At 43.1% G+C, this 21,877-nt stretch overlaps 1 protein-coding gene across 7 annotated transcripts; it reads left to right on the top strand.

The window, feature by feature from the left end:
- Positions 1-28: 28 nt before the first annotated feature.
- On the top strand, positions 29-17,926 carry LOC119958142 (zinc finger CCCH domain-containing protein 10-like). Of its 7 annotated transcripts, none has more exons than XM_038786439.1 (4): positions 4,763-5,130; positions 5,261-5,390; positions 8,162-8,233; positions 11,721-17,926. In XM_038786439.1, exon 4 carries the CDS (start codon positions 11,769-11,771, stop codon positions 13,413-13,415), a length of 1,647 nt encoding a protein of 548 aa, XP_038642367.1. In that variant the 5' UTR covers positions 4,763-5,130; positions 5,261-5,390; positions 8,162-8,233; positions 11,721-11,768; the 3' UTR covers positions 13,416-17,926. The 7 variants fall into 7 exon arrangements, with proteins under 7 accessions (XP_038642369.1, XP_038642371.1, XP_038642367.1 ...); XM_038786438.1 differs by having other exon boundaries at positions 4,763-5,134; XM_038786441.1 differs by lacking the exons at positions 4,763-5,130; positions 5,261-5,390 and adding an exon at positions 29-209.
- The last annotated feature ends 3,951 nt before the right edge of the window (positions 17,927-21,877 follow it).

Raw genomic sequence — 21,877 nt, 5'->3', positions numbered from 1 at the left:
TTCATTCACTATTTTAAATGAAAACGTATTTAAACTGAACTCCACTCCCTCCGAGATAATTTTTCAAATGAAATGTCTGTAACGTTAAACAGTCGCCAACGACACGGGCACAGCTGGAATTAAAAACGGAAGATACTGGGAATACTCAGCAGGTCAGGCAACATCTCCGAGAGAGAAAAAAAAACGCATTTCACACACAAACGTTTCAGGTCAGTGACCTTTCATCAGAACCGGGGACGGGGTTTGAACTGAGTACAAAGGCGGGGAGAAAGGTCAAAAGGAAAGTCTGTGTGGAAGATGACAAAAAGGTTGATGGTGCAGGGGAAAAGGAGATGGTAATGGAGCGGGTGGAGGAACAAACAGAAGGTTGGAGGTGTGAGTCTGTAATTTAATAATCTTCGTAGTCACAAGTAGGCTTACATTAACACTGCAATGAGGTTACTGTGAAAAGCCCCTAGTCGCCACATTCCGGCGCCTGTTCGGGTCACAGAGGGAGAATTCAGAATGTCCAATTCACCTAACAGCACGTCTTTCGGGACTTGTGGGAGGAAACCGGAGCACCCGGAGGAAACCCACGCAGACATGGGGAGAACGTGCAGACTCCGCACAGACAGTGACCCAAGCCGGGAATCGAACCTGGGACCCTGACACTGTGAAGCAACAGTGCTAACTACTGTGCAGCACTGAATGGGAAAGTAGAATCATCATCAACATCTGAACAAATGGGAATGGTGGTTACAATTTGTTGCTCAGCTCAATGTTGAGTCCAGAAGGCCGCAGAGCTGGGCTGAGAAGTGGCAGACGGAGTTTAACCCTGAAAAGTGTGAGGGTGTCCATTTTGGAAGGACAAATATGAATGCGGAATACAGGGTTAATGGTAGGGTTCTTGGAAATATGGAGCAGCAGAGAGATCTTGGGGTTTATGTTCATAGATCTTTGAAAGTTGCCACTCAAGTGGATAGAGCTGTGAAGAAGGCCTATGGTGTGCTAGCGTTCATTAGCAGAGGGATTGAATTTAAGAGCCATGAGGTAATGATGCAGCTGTACAAAACTTTGGTAAGGCCACATTTGGAGTACTGTGTGCTGTTCTGGTCGCTTTGGAAAAGGTGCAAAGGAGATTTACCAGGATGTTGCCTGGAATGGAGAGTAGGTCTTACGAGGAAAGGTTGAGGGTGCTAGGCCTTTTCTCATTAGAACGGAGAAGGATGAGGGGCGACTTGATAGAGGTTTATAAGATGATCAAGGGAATAGATAGACAGTCAGAGACTTTTTCCCCGGGTGGAACAAACCATTACAAGGGGACATAAATTTAAGGTGGATGGTGGAAGATATAGAGGGGATGTCAGAGGTAGGTTCTTTACCCAGAGAGTAGTGGGGGCATGGAATGCACTGCCTGTGGAAGTAGTTGAATCGGAAACGTTAGGGACCTTCAAGCGGCTATTGGATAGGTACATGGATTACGGTAAATGATGAGGTGTAGATTTATTTGTTCTCAATCTAGGACAAAAGTTCGACACAACATTGTGGGCCGAAGGGCCTGTTCTGTGCTGTATTTTTCTATGTTCTATGTTCTAAGGCTATAAAGTGGCCAATTGAAAGCTGACATGTTGTTCCTCAAGCTTGTGTTGAGCTTCATTGCAACATTGCAGTAGGGTAAGGACAGAGAGTAGAGAATGGAATTTACAGGCTGGAGGTGTGGGGTCACATTTGTGGACTGAATGGAGGTGTTCCACAAAGCAGTCACCCAATCTTGGTTTGGTCTCCCCAATATAGAGGATATTGCATCAGGAGTAGTAAATACAGTGTACTAAATTGAGAGAAGTATGTAAGATCACTTTATCACTTGGGAAGAGTGTTTGGGCCTTGGACAATGAGAAGGGAGGAGGCAAGTGTTTCATCTCTGGCACTTGCAGAAGCTTTCATTGGTAGGGAAGAGGTTGTTGGGGGTGATTGAGGAGTGGACCAGGGTGTCACAGAGGGAATGGTCCCTTTGGAATGCTCAGGGGAGGGGAGGGGTAAGACATGTCAGAAATCGGTTTTGTGCCGCCGTGAATTTACAGTCGAATCTTCTGCTGGTGCCTGCCAGAGCAGCCAGAAAACCTGCCAGAGGACAGGGTGAATCTAATTTGCATCCCGCTAATGGGATACAGATGAAGGCCCACACCCCCCACCTCAGATTCTCCACAATGTCGGCAGGAGAACATGCCAGCATGACATGTTCGTACAACGTGGCGTGCAGATGTCAGGACATCTGAACAATGCCTGGGGGCTGTCTCCAAAGTTCAGGATGGAGGCCACCCGCAATCCTGGAACACAACAGTAGTGGGCCGGGGGGGGGGGGGGGGGGGGGGGGGGCATTGGTAGGTGAATCTTCCAGATTAAGTGTCCTGGAGGGGTCCATCTTACAGCCTCAGAATGTACCTGGAGATCCATCTTCATTCTCAGGAGTCCATCTTCCAGTCTCAAGAGTGCTCCTGGAGATCTACCTTCATTTTCAGGTGGTCCACCTTCTTTCTTCAATGGTGGGGTCAGTGATGTTCGGCGCCTTTTTAAAAATAAATTTAGAGTATCCAATTTTTTTCTCCAATTAAGGAGCAATTTAGAGTGGCCAATTCACCTACCCTGCACATCTTTTGGATTGTGGGGGTGAGACCCACGCAGACACGGGGAGAATGTGCAATCTCCACACGGACAGTGACCCAGGGCCGGGATCAGACCTGGGACCTCGGTGCCGTGAGGCAGTAATTGGGGGCCTTTTTAGTATGGTCCCCAGACATGGTGGCAGACTACACACCATCCAGGCCTGCCCTGCCACTGAATATGGTGTAAAGCACCCGGATGCATTATTAATGAGGTTGGGGCCAGAAGATCTGGCTGCTGCAGAGGGAAACACTCTATGTTCCCGCCACCACTATGGCACTTGGTCCCAGGATGGGAGAATTCCATCTGAGTTTTGTTCAGTACCTAATCAAATACCAGAATGGAAACAGAAAACAATGAAGGTTATCAAGGTAGAAGAGACCAATGGAAATTCTGTGGGAGACAAGAGCAGGACATTCTTGCATTAAGGTAGACAAGTCCTCGGGGCTGGATGGGATCTATCCCAGGTTACTGCGGGAGGCAAGGGAGAAATAGCTGGGGCCTTAACAGATATCTTCACATCCTCTTTGACCACAGGTGAGGTTCCAGAGGACTGGACAATAGCCAATAGTGTTCCCTTGTTTAAGAAAGGAAGCACGGACAATCCAGCCAATCATAGGCAGGACAGCCTGACATCAGTGGTGGGGAAGCTTTTGGAAAAGATACTGAGAGACAGGATATATGCACATTTGGAGGAAAATGGACGAGTTAGTGACAGGCAGCATGGTTTTGTACAGGGAAGGTCATGTCTCACCAAATTGATTGAGTTTTTTGAAGAGGTGACAAGTAAATTGATGAGGGAAGGGCTGTGGATGTTGTTTATATGGACTTGAGTAAGGCATTTGACAAGGTCCCACATAGCAGACTGGTACAAAAACTAAAATCACATGGGATTCGGAGTGGACTGGCTAGATGGATACAGAACTGGCTTGGTTATAGAAGACAGGGAGTAGCGGCAGAAGGGTGTTTTTCAGAATGGAGATGTGTAGCTAGTGGTGTTCCGCAGGGATCAGTGCTGGGACCTCTGTTCATTGTAGTAATATAAATGATCTGGAGGAAAATGCGGGTGGTCTGATTAAGTTTACAGATGACACGAAGATTGGCAGAGTTGCTGATAGTGCTGAGGATTGTCAGAGGATACAACAGGATATAGATAGATTGGAGACTTGAAATGGCAGATGGAGTTTAGTCTGGACAAATGGGAGGTGATGCATTTTGGAGGATCAAATCTAGGTATGAATTATACTGTAAATGGCAGAACCCTGAGGAATATTAAAATACAGAGGCATCTAGGTGTGCAGGTTCCCCAAAAGTGGCAACACAAGTGGCCAAGGTGATTAAGAAGGCATTGAGTACAGGAGTTGGGAAATCATGTTGCAGCTACATAAAACCATGGTTAGGCTGCATTTGGAGTATTGAGTGCAGTTCTGGTCACCACATTATCAGAAGTACGTGGAAGCTTTGGAGAGAGTTCAAAGGTTCACCAGGATGTTGCCTGGTCTTGAGGATGTTGGCTATGAGCAGAGGTTGAATAAACTGGGATTGTTTTCACTGGAAAGACGGAGGCTGAGGGGATATCTGATAGAGGTCTACAAAATTATGAGAGGCATAGACAGGGCAGATAGTCCGAGGCTTCTTCCAAGGGTGGAAATGTTGATTACAAGGGGGCACAGGCTCAAGGTGAGAGGGGGTAAGTCTTTCATGCAGAGTGGTGGGTGCCTGGAATGTGCTGCCAGAGCATGTGGTGGAAGCAGGCACATTGGCAACATTTAAGGTGGCATCTGGATGGGTAGATGAATAGGGAGGGATACAGACCGAGGAAGGACAGAAGTTTTTTTTTAAAATTAGGGCATCATGATTGGCATAGGCTTGGAGGGCCAAAGGGCCTGACCCTGTGCTGTACTTTTCTTTGTTCTTTGGGTCATTATTGGAAGAAAAGTAAGAAGTCTTACAACACTAGGTTAAAGTCCAACAGGTTTGTTTCGAATCACTATCTTTCGGAGCACAGCTCCTTCCTCAGGTGAATGGAGCTGCGCTCGGAAAGCTAGTGATTCGAAACAAACCTGTTGGACTTTAACCTGGTGTTGTAAGACCTCTTACTGTGCTCACCCCACTCCACATCATGGAAGAAAAGTAGCAGTGAATTAAAAACTAATACTAATAAAATACTGCTGATGCTGGAAATTGGAGACTAAAAGGAAAATTCAGCAGGTCTGCCAGCATCTGTGGGGAATGAAACCGAGTGAACATCCCAGGTCAGGGACTTGTCTTCAGAACTGGAAAAAGAGCGAGATGTGAGGTTTGAGGAAGTCCCAGAGGAGGGGGAAGGGACAGTGATAGGATGGAAGGCAGTTGGTAAACGAGTTGCTGTTCGTTGAACAATGACTGCAGAGAGGTACCGAAAGCGTCTTCCCCAGTTGCTCTTGTCTGGGAGGACCTGAGTCCATGTTCGTTGTACTTGGGAGGACTGAGGAAAAAGGCTTGAACCGCGTAGGTAAATGTAGTTGTGTTTGTTTGTGCTTTCTACATCGGTTTTATTCCAGGATCGGTCGAGTACATTTTTTTTGTTTCTGTAGCTTTAAAAAAAAAATGATTTTTTTCCCCATTTGTGCGCGAGCAGTTGTAGCAATTTGCGTAAAGCCCGTTGAGGCCTAGAAGCGCAATTGAAGCCTCGCAGCAAGTTCGAGAAGTTTCCGCCACCAGAGCTGTCAACAGCACGATTCTCGAGCAGGGTTTCTGACTGAATGCCGGTAGGCCGAAGAACGATTATTATTCTGAGGAAAGGAGGGAATGAGTGTCTACTGTCAATTTGAAAAGATATAACTGGCTTGGGAGGAAAAAAACAGAATTGGAGATTATTTATATAACAAGGATAATGTGTAAATGAAAATCTAAATAAGGAACTTTTTAAAGAGCTCCCATATCGAAAGTATCATTTTCAATAACGGGAATTTTGATTTTAAGTTTCTCATTTCAACATTATTTGAAGTCACTTCGTCCCATTTATTGCATGCAGGAGCGGGTTTACTGTTGGTAGCACGGCAGTACAGACCATGGCTTCTGCCCAACCTCTGGTGCTTTATTCCAGTACGTACACCAATCTTCCTTTAAAATCTGAACCTAGAATATGGACTTTACATGGCCCCGTGCCCTTCTGTGGTTCACTGCCATGGATTCTCCACTGTGCTCTGAATTAACTAGATCAGGTAATGCAACAACGATTGAATCAGAAACCTTCCTGATCGATCAGTGTTGCCACACCAAGTGCACACTTTATAATAATCTTTATTGTCACAAGTAGGCTTACATTAACACTGCAATGAAGTGACTGTGAAAAGCCCCTAGTCGCCACATTCCGGCGCCTGTTCGGGTCACAGAGGGAGAATTCAGAATGTCCAATTCACCTAACAGCACGTCTTTCGGGACTTGTGGGAGGAAACCGGAGCACCCGGAGCAAATCTATGCAGACACCGGGAGAACGTGCAGACTCCGCAGTCAGTCCTGAACATCCTGTCACGGGGCAAATTCCCTGGGCTGGACGGGCTGACCGTGGAGTTCTTAAGGGTGTTCTGGGACGTCCTGGGGAGCGACTATGCGGGAGTCCTGGGGGAATGCATTGCGACCGTGGAGATGCCCCTTTCGTGGAGCATTGCCCTGCTGCCCAAGAAGGAGGATGTCCGCCAACTTAAGAACTCCCTCCTCAGCACGAACTATAAAATCTTTGCCAAGGTGCTGTCTTTACGCCTTGGCCTGGTACTGGACCACATGATCCACCCTGACCAGTCCTACACAGTCCCGGACCGCACAATCTATGACATCCACCTGGTCCGGGACATTATTCATTTTTCCCAGAGGACTGGTGTAGAACATAGAACAGTACAGCACAGAACAGGCCCTTCGGCCCTCGATGTTGTGCCGAGCAATGATCACCCTACTCAAACCCACGTATCCACCCTATACCCGTAACCCAACAACCCCCCCCCCCTTAACCTTACATTTTTAGGACACTACGGGCAATTTAGCGTGGCCAATCCACCTAACCCGCACATCTTTGGACTGTGGGAGGAAACCGGAGCACCCGGAGGAATCCCACGCAGACATGGGGAGGACGTGCAGACTCCGCACAGACAGTGACCCAGCCGGGAATCGAACCTGGGACCCTGGAGCTGTGAAGCATTTATGCTAACCACCATGCTACCGTGCTGCCCGTGGTATGTCGAGCGCCTTCCTGTCTCTTGACCAGGAGAAGGCGTTCGACAGGGTGGGGCACGAGTATTTGCTCGGGACTCTGCAAGCCTTTGGGTTCGGGTCGCATTTTGTCGCCCGGAGTGTCTGATTAAGGTTAACGGATCCCTGACGGCGCCCCTTCGCATTGGGAGAGGAGTGCGTCAGGGCTGCCCCCTGTCCGGTCAACTTTATTCCCTATGCGTGGAGCCTTTCCTGTGCCTCCTGCGGAGGAGGTTAACGGGGCTGGTTCTGCGCGAGCCGGACGTGGGAGTGGTCCTCTCAGCTTACGCTGATGACGTGCTCCTCATGTTCACTCACCCCGGTGACCTGCGGAGGGTGGAGGGTGCTGAACGTGGCAGTGTTACCACTTCACGGCTCTGCCAGAGACCTGCCTCTTTTGCGGCCTGGTGGAGACCGTGGAGCACATTTATCTTGTCTGTCCTAGGCTGCACTCCCTCTTTGATTTCTTGACGACGTTGTTGTTGAGGTTTTGTTTGCACTTCAGCCCCACGCTCCTGATCTACGGACATCCGGTGCGGAGGGGGGTGGGGAAGGCGGAGGACATCCTCGTGAACCTGCTCCTGGGCCGGGCCAAACTTGCTACTTATAGGTCCAGGCAGCGGGCGACCGAGGGGATTGTCCAGCCTGACTGTCTGCCCATCTTTCACAGCCACGTTCGCGGCCGGATGTCCCTGGAGAGGGAGCATGCGGTGTCCACGGGCACACTCGAAGCATTCCGTGCTCGGTGGGCACCGCAGGGGTTGGATTGCCTTATCAATACCGATTTTCACACTTTACTTTGACGGGTTTTTGTTAAGTTTTTGTTCCCTTTCCCGTTCTTTTTGGGCTGTGTTTCACTCGCTGTTTTGGGGCACTCCCCTCTTGTTTTATTCATCAGGTACTTTATGTTCTTTTACTTGGTTATCACGCCCAGCACCACCCCAGTGTCAGTGGCGGATGCTGGTCTAATCCTGCACGTGTAAATAAACATGCAGGTCATAAAATCCACAACAAAAAACACACAAGAAAAACAAAAATAATAAAAAGGAAAACCAAAAACACATAAAGATAAGAGTAGTGTGACCATATAAAAGGTCCACCACACAGACAGTAACCCGAACCGGGAATCGAACCTGGGACCCTGACGCTGTGAAGCAACAGTGCTAACCACTGTGTTACCATTGTGATTCTAAGTAAATAAGTTGATTTTTTAAAAAACATCTTGACAACTGGATTAAAATTATCTTGAATATTTAGTTATACAATGTTTCTTAATCCCCATCTTCCACTTTAGGTCACTGCACCTTTTGCCATTCAAGCAGCAGAGGAGGAGTTAAGCAGCGATCTTTGATCAATCACTTAAAAGGTATGAGGGAGGGTAAATTATTTTTCTCTGTCATCCTGTCTGGAAGGAGCAGATTTCTCCTTTCATTTGCAGCTATTATTGGGATCGTACATTGTGAAATGCATCAGAGATGATCTTGAAGATCCTGATCTCTTCCCCCCCCCCCCTCTCACTCTGTCCTGCCTAGCTTTTTTCCCAGTCCGTCCTAAAGCTCGTACCTCACTCTGTGAGGTATGTGCCCACAGGTGACAGATTCCTTTAGTGCTTTGTCTAAGTGGTCATTATTAACCCGTATAAATATTGATAACTACTCAACCATGGAGACACACTGGCAAGCTTAATTATGTCCATATTATGCCCACTGCTGTCCATATGTGTACTTTTTAATGGTGTTCAAGCTAGAGCTTTTTGTTTGATTTTAATAATCAAGGGAAGTTAATGTCTATTTTATTCTTCCACAGCTGTCTTGGTTGAGATAATTTAGTGTAAGCTGGGTGAACCTGGCACCATGCTGTCCTATATGGCTACTCAGTACGACACTATAAGTTTAATTTACCTACTGAGTTGGTGATGATGAGAGGCAGAATGCATTGATGTGCTTTTTGACTGGATTGGATTGCTATATAGTTTTTCAAAAAAACAATAGTCATTGGGTACTCTGTCCCATCTTTATTTCTTGGGTGAAAAAATAGTTAAGGAATGCCCTTCCTGCCCCGCATAGTAACATTAAAGTGAGTTCAGTAATCAAAAATTGGAGCAGAAATTGGTTGGAATTATTTACCAAAACGTTATATTCTGTGAATTTGGAGCCGCACTGTAAAGTTCAAATCTCTCAAGGATGCAAAACAACTTCAAATTGCACGATATCACTTGTCGACATTATGCTGCTCTTGGAATCAACTTTTTTAAGTTTGATGTACTGAACTTGGAGCAATTTGTCAGATAGTTGTGACATTCTCACATGGAACTATAAGGAATTAGACCAACAATTTACACTTTCTATGCAACTGAATCTCATTTACATGTTTTAGATTACTGTCAGTAATAGGCCTCTGGTAGCAGAAAATAAAATGCAACAGGTCCTTTCCTCCTCTCTGGTGATGTGCTGCTATCAAACCCATACTCTTGGATGCAAAATGCTGATCAAGATGATTTTCTAAAATTAAAAAACGTAGGCACTAAGGCTGTTCTATGAGGCACTACAGAAAATGAAAAGATGGGCAGCACGGTGGCCTAGTGGTTAGCACAACAGCCTCACGGCGCTGAGGTCCCAGGTTCGATCCCGGCTCTGGGTCACTGCCTGTGTGGAGTTTGCACATTCTCCCCGTGTCTGCGTGGGTTTCGCCCCCACAACCCAGAAATGTGCAGAGTAGGTGGATTGGCCACGCTAAATTGCCCCTTAATTGGAAAAAATAATTGGGTACTCTAAATTTAAAAAAAAAAAGAAAATGAAAAGATAAGGTAAAGAGGGATGTAATAATTAGGTTGGAGAAAGAGAGGTAAAAAGTCAACTATTTGGGGCGACACAGTGGTTAGAACTGCTGCATCACGGCACTGAAGTCCCAGGTTCGATCCTGGCCTCAGGTCACTGTCTGTGTGGAGTTTGCACATTATCCCCATGTTTGCATAAGTCTCACCCCTACACCCCAAAAGATGTGCAGGGTAGGTGGATTGGCCACGCTAAATTGTTCCTTAATTGGAAAAAAATAATTGGGTACGCTAAATTTATAAAAAAGAAAAAAATCAACTATTTTTAAGTCCTGAGAAAAGATGAGTTAGATTAAATCAAAACTTATTACACTGTTTCTTAATCACTGTGAGGATGTAGGAAGAGCAATATTTGGAGCTTGGGGGGCACTAAAGAAGAAAATTCGGAGAAGCACTTTATTATTAGAAATTAAAATGTAACGGTTGTTAATAGAAAAAGGGGGTGAAAATTGGCGAACAGACTTACTTTTCTTACTTCATATCCAGAAATATGAGCGATACCAGAAGAGTCAACCTCTTTCCTACCCCTTGAAATATGGGAACAGTGTTATCATTTCTGATAGACATACTTTAGAGTTAAGACATGTTGAGGGGATGGAGGCAGGGGATTAATGGGGATGGAAAGATTTTTGTTATGAAAGAAGCACAGCTTCTTGGGAACAATTTTAGCAATAGAGGAGATGATGTAAAATGACAAAGGAGAACTCTGGGTAGAGCAATCGGAATAAGTGGTAACTGTTAGTTAGATTCGAGAGAGTGAGGCAGGAGTACCTTGAGAAATTTGAAGAAATGGTATTTCATTGCCTCATTAAAGGGTGTGAAGGAATAGCGATGTGAGTCAAACATTGTAGTGTAAGAGGAATGTGAATTGTAGCAATAGAGTCCACAGCATTTATTTCCAATAACAAAGCTTACAATGAAGTTGACAATATATGTTGAAGATGCCGAAGAAAATTGGGTGACTTGTGTTTAATTTCTAAATCACTGTTAAATTGCAAAAGTTAACTTGATGCTGTTTGTATTTAATACCTATGTTTTCCATAAATAGTCTGTATGGATAAAAGTTGTAACATGGTATAAATTAATCCATAAGCATGTCATGGTTGTGTTTGTGTGTAATATTGCAAATTTGTAATTTGGGAATGCATTTAGTAGTTTGAAATATACCTGTCATATCAAGTAGCTATCAAATACCTGCCTTGACTATTTTGGCATTAACAGCGTTCAAGTGTGACATCAAACTTTTAAAACATTTCTTTTAAAATACTAGAATTTGAGGGACCAATTCTGAAATTATTTGCTGTAAGAATTTTCTGCGGTAAAGTTGGCGCATAGATTCTGTTGTGAAATTCCACGTGATAAGTCCACGGTTGACTTTTCAGTTATTTACATAGTATTTGTTGCAATAAGATTTAATTGTTGGAAGACTGAACTCTAGGCTCTTGTGAGCTAAATCAGCACTATTTCTTTAATTTGTTCCTCAGCATACTTCAGTAGTTTGTTTCCACTGCTGATTGCAAGTCTCTTTATTTATAAATTCCTACAAATATCACAAGAATCCCTTTTTTTCGAAAGCAAGAATGATTGAGAAGGCAATTGTTTTGTTTTGCCAGTGTTTTTTTTAAAAACTCCTGTAATGCATTAATATATTCCATATAAAAATACAAACTCTTGCTTGATCCAGAGGAGGAGAGTAAAATCACTGACATCAACTTCTTGATTCCCACGTTATTCTGCGCATGTGCGGATTCTAGAAGTTGCTTTCAGTTGCAGAGGAGTAATGATGGCAAATGCTGATAATTTCATCGTCGTTACTGTAGCAAGATCCAGGTCAAAGTAATGTTTCTTCTCCCTTGCGTTTTTCAAACAAAATTTCTGCCACTCTCTAAATAAGTTTTTTAATTGAATCCATGATGTTAGTGCATCTGCAATGTTTTTGTGAGAAAGGGATTAACCACAGTTACTTTGTAGATTAATCTCTTGTTCATTGTAAAAGACCTGGCTTCTTTTTCTTTTGCAGTGGTTTATTGAGAGCCTTGGCTGAGTAGCGCAGAAATAATCTGGAAACATGTCCGAGAACGACACTGATAATTTAGTCAACAGCGGCAAATATGAGGCTGGCAAGAGCAAACAGAATGTTTGCCGAGACTTTCTGCGCAATGTCTGCAACCGTGGTAAGAATTGCAGGTACTTCCACCCAGATGATACTGAGGCCTCCGACCTCGCCGACATAAGGAACAACACTGATAATTTAGTGAACATGGGCACTGATGAGGCTGGTAAAAGCAAACAGAACATTTGCCGAGACTTTCTGCGCAATCTCTGCAATCGTGGTAAGAATTGCAGGTATTTTCACCCAGATGATATTGAGGCTTCTGACCTCACTGACATAAGGAACAACACTGATAATTTAGTGAACATTGGCACTGATGAGGCTGGCAAGAGCAAACTGAACATTTGCCGAGACTTTCTGCGCAATCTCTGCAATCGTGGTAAGAATTGCAGGTTCTTCCACCCAGATGATACTGAGGCCTCCAACCATGTTGATCTAAATGATGATGCTGATAATTTAGTCAATAATAGCAAATATGAGGCTAGCAAGAGCAAACTGAATGTTTGCCGCGACTTTCTGCGCAACGTCTGCAACCGTGGTAAGAATTGCAGGTACTTCCACCCGGACAACGTTGAGGCGTACAATGTGGGTGACATGCGGCATGAATCAATCTTTTGTCAGTACTTTCAGAATAGTAAATGTACCCGGGAGAACTGTACGTTCATTCATGGGACAAAGGGGGATGAAAATTACTACAATAAAACGGGGAAACTTCCTGCTCACTTGCAACAGACAGTGGCTGTGACTTTTGGTCTCTCGCCCTCTAACCTTCCTCTTATTACAAAGGAAATCCCATTCTGCCGGGACTTTCTAAAGGGCAAGTGTCGAAGAGGTTCCAAATGTAAATTCCAGCATTTGAAACGTGATGACAATGATAAAAAAAGTGTAGAATGTGTGTCAGCACAAGATAGGGAACTCTCTCCTGAGACTTGTAGATATGATCGTTTGGATGACCTCTATGAGACTGAGAGATGTGATTATGAACAACATCCGAAAAGGAGAAAGGTCGAGGGCCTGCGGTTTGAAGTGTTTGATTATAGCACTCCTAGTCTGCGCCCGCGTGAACTGAATTTTTTGGAGGAGGAAAATCATATGCTCAGAAAGCGCAATGAAGAACTCAAAAAGCAGGTGTCAAGCCTAATGCTGACCAATGAGGTCCTTCTGGAACAGAATGCAGATTTGCGCAAGCAGGTGAAGTTGGGGATCCTGAAAACCGGGGCTGACCCAACGCAACAACCAACCATGCACACTGTTACCAACTATAACCATAGCATAGTGGAGACTCACACCACCCTGAGCAACCAGACACTGAGGTCACAGCCCATTTCTCATCAAGAATTGATAGCGCAAGCTAGAGCTCACAATGCTTTGTGTTCTGAAGCTTTAGCCCAAAGTCCGCCCCGTCTTAGCGCTTCTCTCTCTGCACCCTATGCCCAGGCGATGGCATCCCCAGTCTCAATGGCACCACTTGCCATCTCTACACCGGTGGCAGTTACACAATCACTGCCAGGGATTGCCATGAGTTATACCACCACTCAAATGGTCAGTTATCCAAATGCTTCACAGAGTATGAGGTTCCTCTGTCGTGCAGAAGAGAGTTGAGGTTGGAAGACATTACAAAAGATTTATGTTTTCCTGTTGTTGCTTCCCAGGATAATTGTGAAAACTGGGTTAAATATGATTCTCAAAGAGGGAGTCTCGCCATCAGCAACCCTTTTGGAAAAACAATGAAACTATGAGGATGCTTTTTATTCCTGTGTCAAATGCCGAGTGTTGATGAACTGCCAATGCAGAAATGTACCTCATCAGTAGTAGCAAACTGAAGTTAAGCCATGTTTCAGTTTGCTACTATAAGTTGTAAATGCTTTGGAAAAGAACAGATTAAACAGAAGCCATGTTTTTAAATGCTTTGAAAACTTGGTGTCAGCAGAGGTCTTGATTTTGTTTTGCTCACAATGTAAACTCAGATGCTTGTGAAAGCAATGTTTTTGACAGCACATTGCGATGCCCAGATCAACGTAAGCTCTCCTGCTGCTGCAGTCAGAATAGTTTTGCCTGCACTATGGCTGCCGTGTCCGCTCATGTAAAATTGGTTTCATTCAACAACAAAACAATTGCTTTTTTAAAGAAAAACCGCATGCGCTAAAAAGCTTTGTGCCTGTTCAGCAGTTGACATGTTTTTAAACCAGGATACTTTTACAGAAGTAAAAGTAAATCAATCTTTATCCCCTTCCCCCAAAAGATACACTACTGCTTTGATTGTGGTCAGGGCAGTAATTGGAGGATATGTCGAAGGTGGCATCACATATCTCTTTTCCCTTCTGTTGGAGAACTGTCCTGTAGTACAGATGGGACAGTTTCGTCCACAGATTTTGGAGGTGGGATCTACAAACATGTCTGTCTTCCTATAAATGCAGGAACAGGGGACTAATTTAACATGCGTACATTTGAAATAAGTTCGCTGAAGCACCTTGGGTAATGACTCCCAACTACTGATGGTCATCAAGTTCTCTTAAGCTGTCTTGTTCATAATTCATCAACTTTGTGCGCTCAAAGTTCTAATTGTATTAATGAGCTTTATGGTTTTTTAAAAATTCCAAGTACCCAATTCTTTTGTTTTCCAATTAAGGGGAATTTAGCGTGGCCAATTCACCTAACCTGCACATCTTTGTGTTGTGGGGGTGAGACCCACACAGACACAGGGAGAATGTGCAAACTGGCCAGGATCGAACCCAGGTCCTCAGCGCCGTGAGGCAGCAGTGCTAATCACTGCGCCACAGTGTTGCCCCATGAGCTATATGTTAAACAACAAAATTGGTTTTTTTTAAGGAATACTGATGGCAAGACTTCCTCTGCATAAATTAAACAACAAAAATGCAAGATCAGTACTGGACTGACAGTCTATCAAAACAAATGATTCAGTAGGATACTATATAAATTTCAGACTACTTATTCTCCTTTTATGAAATTGTCACTTTTTTAGTTATTTACCGATGTACTTTTCGCAGTTTTTTAAAACAGTAATCTTATACCATAAATGTTTTGTTTCCATTTCTTTATTCCAAGATTAGAATCGGAGTTACCTGAAACAAAGTATTGCTTACTTTGTTAGATTTATGCATACAATCATTGTATCCGTCCCATCTCAAAGCAGATATGCATATGGAGGGTTAATTTTCAGTGATTCATGTGCTTGAGATTTTAATTAAACATACATTGTGGCTGATTTTGTTTGCCTCAGGTCATCAAATTTACATATTTCGTTTATGTTTTTGTACAAATAAGAATTCCTGACCAAAGCATTTGTTGGTTTGTATTTACTGTCTTTTCTTTTCAAACCTGTATAAGCCCTCTGAAGATTGGACTACAAAAGGTGTTTTCAGAAATGAAATGAGTACGTTCTCACCACAAACATATCAACTGTAACCCCCGAGATTATCAAAATTATTGTAGAATGCTACAATATTGCAATGTTTGTGAATCAGACTAAAATGTGTGTGTAATAAATATGTATTTGATTTAGTGCCTGGAGCGTGGAGATTTGGTGGTCAGTAACTAGTAGATGAGAGCAGCATTGCAGCAGAAGATGTGGAGAAAGAATTGCTGGTTGCTCATCTTTTGTCATGACATTGTTGAAAGGTCGAGGCTCGACACTCCGATATTGCTGTGCCATTCCCACGTTTGGCCAGGATGCTCACCTGATGCCACCGTCAGAGAGGCTTTCAGGGATGCCTTACCAATGTATGTGGCATAAGTATGGCTGCTTTCTGTTTTTGATTCAGCGGCAAAATCGCAAAGCAAACCAGAGCAAATAAAAAACATACATACACAAAGTACTATATAAAAAGTAGATATGTATATGATATGACTAAAATATATTTTTAGTCATCCGTAGTATAAATGTATATGTAATGTTGAGCGAGAACAGAATCTGGCTTAGTGTAATATTTCTTCCCCACCTCGGTCGACTATCCTGCTCCGCCTAAGCTCAAATGAAAGATGACTGGGGGCTGGTTTAGCACAGTGGGCTAAACAGCTGGCTTGTAATGCAGAACAATGCCAGCAGCGCGGGTTCAATTCCCGTACCGGCCTCCCCGAACAGGCGCCAGAATGTGGCGACTAGGGGCTTTTCACAGTAACTTCATTGAAGCCTACTTGTGACAATAAGCGATGATTATTATTATTACGTGGGTGAGGTACCAGTGGGACATCTGGTTGAACTATACTTCATCATGGTATCAGGGCCTTTGGGTGAGGAGGATGAGAATACAAAAGAGAGAGGGGAAGGCTTGTAATTATACATAGGATATAAAAGTGAACTGCTGTAATGTAAAATATAATGTGTCATGTAGTTGTTTGGCAGTTCAGTTTTATCTACTGTAATTTGTATATGTAGTACATAATTGTGCCCATTTGATTGACCCTGGCTCAAACAAATGACAGGTATGTTAGTGACTTGTTCTACTGCATAATAGGATGGGCATCTGAGGGAGGTGCAAAAAGAAACAAGGTACTTCCAAATGGACAGAGGGGAATTCGGAAAATGAACCTGTGCCTGCATTCAATTTGTTTAAGGGGGGATTAAGTTTCCCAAATCATCTGTACAGTTATTAGTTTCAAGATGGTTTTAACCTTTTGCAAGTTCTTTGTTTATAGTTATACTCCATATTTACCTGAATTACAGATTTCTAACTTGTTAAAATTGCACATGGGAGTTTCTATTTATGTAATAGTGGCATTATTCTCAATCAGGGATGCGTGTGGAAAATGTATTGTTGGGGAGGATTAAAGGGCCAAAACAAACAGTGAGGTGTTTGGGTCTGCAACATGGGAAATACGGACCGTAAAATTTTGGTCTCAAAATACAGCAGACACTTTATTGTTCTGAGCGTCCCTGAGATTTTCAACATATAGTGGAATGTCAGGATCGTCTAACTGCAGCCAGAAAATCCCAAATCCACAGAAGTTCAAAATTGGTTTCCTAGGCACAGCTTTTGAAAAAGGCCCTTTAAGCACATTTTATACTTGCAAACATAGATAACCGGCTCAATTTTAACAAAATTCTGGATGAAAAGAGTTACAATTTTATTGAGAATCTGAAAATGACATATATATAAATATTACCGACTATATATGACTATGAATGTACAACAGTGTTGTCACATTGTTAGGATTAAAACCGATGCAGGACTAGAATGGGTGAATTAGTACTGTTTTTGAACAGAGTCGACTGGACTAGGAAGATTTTGTCTTTAGATGTTTTTCCTTTGGGGTATATGTAATACCATTCTCCAAAGTTAATCCTTCCCACTGGTAGCATCCAGAATAGCCTAGATTTCCAGGTTACTTTTGTATCTTACCTAATTGATTGTTTGCTATCAGTTCATTTTTTTAAATGTTGATATATCTAATCATTTTAGAGTGTGAAATATGAATTATTCATTTTAAAATGGTTAGATTCTTTAGAAGGGCAATCTAGTGATCGAAGCATTCATACTAGCTCTTGTCAGCTTGCCAAGTACCCATTGCTTTTGGTATCTGTCTTGAGCAAGCCCCACCCTTGGCCATCACTCACTTATTAAATGATTCTAATTCACCATTACTAAGCTGTACTATTTGATTTGGATGAGGATGGGGATGGAATTGGGAGATTGGAAGGCAGAGTGCCCTCCTACGGAAATGTGTACCACCTCCTGGCAGATTAAATTAGCATTCTGTCTTGTTCTGCTTTCTAAAGATGGACACTGATGTTTCAAGGAGAGGACATAAGTGTGGACTTAAAATTCAGCTATGATACTGAGCAAAGCTGCCAAACAGGGGCTAACTAACTGTTTCCCCACATTGAAAGGATGGGACAATAGCAGATGGATTTGTGCAGCACCTGAGCTGTTCTTGCGTGTGTAACAGTGGCTGGCTTCAGAGCAGTATAAGCAAAGGCTGGGTGAAGGATACCCACTTTATTTTTCTGCGGGCAGTGTATGAAGCAAGACGACCTTTTGTTGTAGAAAGACGAGCCTCTTCTGAACAAAGGGGGGAAAAAAACATTGTATTTCTGTTGAACGCTAATGTGTGTGGTGCAATGAAATTAAAGTTTCTCAAATTCTTGTGTTTTAGTTTTTTTTCTGATCGTGTTTTCATTGAATTGGTACAATTTATTAAAAAATATAATTCTATTCAATGAGCTAAATCTTTCAGTAAAGTTGCTGGATTTAGTTTGGATTTAAACTTCTGCATCTGAAATCTACTGGTTTCTAATAACTTATACTGGTTCTTCTTGAGACAATTTTACAGAATTGTTACGTTCGGCTTGTTAATGAAGCAATTTACTTACTGCCGCTTCATTGCCTTCTCCCTATCATCCTGCCATTCTTCCTTTCAAATAACAATCCAATTCCCTCTTGAATGTCTCAATTGAACCTGCCCAGACCATGGTCCCAGACAGTGAATTCTAGATCATAATCACTCACTGTGTGAAAAAGCTTTCCCTCATATCACCATTTCTCACTTTACCAATTACGTTAAATTTCTGCCCTCTTCTTGATTTTTCTACTAATGGGAACATCCTTTTCCCTATCTACTCCTATCAGACCCCTCATGATTTTACATACCTTTATCAAATCTCGTTTCAATCTTCTCCAAGGAAAACAGGCCCAATTTCTCCAATTTATCTACATCACCAAACTTCCCCATCTCTGGAACAATTCTCATGAGTCTTTTCTGCACCTTCACTAATGCCTTCACATCCCTCCTAAAGGCGCATAAAACTGGGCGCAATACTTAGTTGAGGCCGAACCAGTGTTCTATATGAGTTTAACCCAACTTCCTTAACTTAAAGTTGCTTGGCTCCATGTACAGTTTAGCTTAATGTGATTGCTCTATGTCCTTTTGTTTGGCTCCTCCTAACACTATCTGCTGCTTGATTCATCTATTGCTTTTATGCTCTGACTGCATTCAGACATGCTCCACAGGACAGCTTCATATAGATGAGAAGGTTGGGGAAATGTGGTTGTGGCTCTGAAGAAGGTACAGCAGCCACAGCTATGAGTTTTTAACTAATCCTGCCTTTGGTCAGACTCCTCTTTCTGTTCTTAAATTAAACTGAAAATAATGGCTAAAAATATACCTGCAAACAGCCGGGTCAGAAGTTGGAAGCTAACATCAGTCGTGTTAATTTACTGCAAATTCTATTTAGTTATTCACACAGTTTGGAATAAATTAAAACCATCCACAATGAAGGTGATTCTTTTTTCCCCTGAATGGTCTAAATGTTTATAGTGCACTTTCTTTTAGTATATCGCTGCATTGCCTGTATAATATCACTGGTTATAAGAATGCTGGAACGGACGAATGCTGTGGATGATTGCCACCTTTCTGAGTTGCAGCTTTACTTTCTTTAAGAAGGCTGTCATTATTTATTTCCGCCTGATGCTGCTTAATTTAAGGATTAAAATACAAATTTCCAGACTGATTTGTACCTACTGTAGCTGCAAAACTATTGCAGTTCCTGAATGTTCAATAGCTCCAGCAAGGAACAGAGCAACCAAGTATGAAAGTAAATGACAAAACTTTGGAAGCTGCAGTGGAAATTCCATTGGATGAACTATGACGCGGGGACCTGGAGGAGGGAGTTATTCAAGCAGATGTGGTTTAGTGAAACATTGTTTTGTGAAACTAAACTTGGCCACTGCTGGAAAATGTTCCCTTATCTAAGATCTAGAAAATGTGAGCTAACTTCCAAGCCACAGCTGGCAACCAAAGAAATTCATCACAACTTTAGATGTTGGCACCAGGAAGAGAGGTGACATAAGGATAAATCTTTACAGAATGAGTGGTTAGTCTTTGGAATGTGCTACTTGTAAGGTGATGGAAACAGATTCAATAATATGTTTCAAAAAAGGAATTGAATGAATACTTTTTTTATAAAATGTTTTTTATTGTGAATTGAATGAATACTTAAAGGATTTTTAAAAATTGCACGGCTATGGGAAAGAGTGGAGATTGCTCTTCAAAAGAACCAGATTGACCAAATAGCTTCTTTCTAGTACTTCCAACAATTTTTTTTTCATTTCAGATTTCCAGAGTATATCCCGGCTCGGTGAGTCACTGTCCATGTGGAGTTTGCCCATTCTCCCCGTGTTTGCGTGGGTTTCACCCCCGCAACCCAAAAGATGTGCAAGATAGGTGGATTGGCCATGCTAAATTGCCCCTTAATTGGAAAAAGTGAATTGGGTACTCTAAATTTATAAAACAAAAAACAGCACTGTCGTGCAGTGGTTAGCATTGCTGCCTCACTGCACTGAGGTTCCAGGTTCAATCCTGACCCTGGGTCACTGTCTGTGTGGAGTTTGCGCATTGTCCCCGTGTTTGCGGGGGTTTTGCCCCCACAGCCCAAAAAGATGTGCTGGGTAGGTGAATTGATCATGCTAAATTGCCCCTTAATTGGAAATAATGAATTGGGTACTCTAAAATTTGAAATGAAAAATGAAAATCGCTTATTGTCACATGTAGGCTTCAAATGAAGTTACTGTGAAAAGCCCCTAGTCGCCACATTCCGGCGCCTGCTCGGGGAGGCTGGTACGGGAATTGAACCGTGCTGCTGGCCTGCCTTGATCTACTTTCAAAGCCAGCGATTTATCCTGTGCTAAACAGCCCTTAAATAAAGAAATTTAAATAAAGAAAGACTGCGGCACAGAGGAATTTGGGGGCCCTCGTGCATCAACCACAAAAAGCAAGCATGCAAGTTCAGCAGGTAATAGGGAAGGCAAATGGATTTTTGGTCTTTATTGCAAAGGGAATAGAGCAGGCATTGTCAAACTCGGGGGCGCGACCCGCGGGTGGGTCACAGAGCCGTCTGTCGCGGCGCTCCCAATCGCGCAAATCTGCGCACAGCAGCCAGCTGTTTAAAAACGGCAACTGCAAGCGGCCTTCAAAATGGCCGCGAACATGGGGGGAAAAAATGCGGCCGCACTGCGCATGCGTGCCAGATCATCGTCGCACAAGCGCAGTGTGGCCACTTTTTTTTAACAGTCGCGGCTTTTTTTACAAGCTCGGGGAGGTTTTATTCATTTATTTTCATTTTATTTTTATTTATTTTTTTACAAGTGCGGGGGGGGGGGGGGGGATGTTATTTGATTAAAATTTTACTGGAAAAAAATGCAGAACTTTGGACAGATGGAGACTCCATACTTTCCGACACTGGAAGGCTTCACCTTCATCCATTGGAGGAGCGTGTACGAGGGCCAAAGGGACCCAAAGCCATTTCCTCCATTTTTGTCAGCAGCAAACAAGGTAAGAGAAAATGGTGGGTCACGCAGCTCAGCCGGCGTGGGTCGTGAAGGTCGACCGGGTTGGGTACCAAAGGTTGACCGGTTGGTAAAAATGGGTCCCCGGAAAAAAAGGTTGAAGAACACTGGAATAGAGTATATAATTGGGGCGTTTTGCTAAAAGAATACAAGACATGAGTTAGACCACACCTGGAATACTGTGAACAGTTTTGCCCCCCTTGACTAAGAAAAGGTATACTGGCATTGAAGGCAGTCGAGGGAGAGTTCACTAGACTGATCCCGGTTATGGAAGGATTTTCTTATGAGGGGAGGTTTGGTCTGTACTCATTGCAGTTTAGAAGAATGTGAGGCAACCGTATTGATATAGGATTCCCAGGGGGCTTCACAGGGTAGATGATGAGAGGTTGTTTGCCCTTGGAGGAGAGTCTAGGACCAGAGGGCATAATCTCTCAAGATATTTATGAAGATAAATATCTCTTGGAGGGGAGTGAATCTGGGAATATTTACTGCAGCGGGATGTAGAGGCTGGGTTATTAATATGGTTCAGGCTGAGATAGACAGATTTCTAATCAGTAAGGGAATCAGGGTTATGGGGATAAGGTGGGAAAGTGGAGTTTACGATTTTACAAATTCAGTTTTAATCTCATTGAATGATGGAGCAAACTCAATGGGCCGAATTGCCTACTTCTGCTCCTATGTCTTATGTTTGAGGGATAACTATTGGCCAAGACACCAGGGATAATTCTGATACTCTTTTAGATAGTGCCATGATATTTTTCA

This window comes from Scyliorhinus canicula, chromosome 28 (genome assembly GCF_902713615.1).
Source record: "Scyliorhinus canicula chromosome 28, sScyCan1.1, whole genome shotgun sequence".
NCBI lineage: Eukaryota > Metazoa > Chordata > Chondrichthyes > Carcharhiniformes > Scyliorhinidae > Scyliorhinus > Scyliorhinus canicula.
The sequence above is the reverse complement of the archived record's forward strand: the minus strand, read 5'-3'. Positions and strand labels throughout refer to the sequence as shown.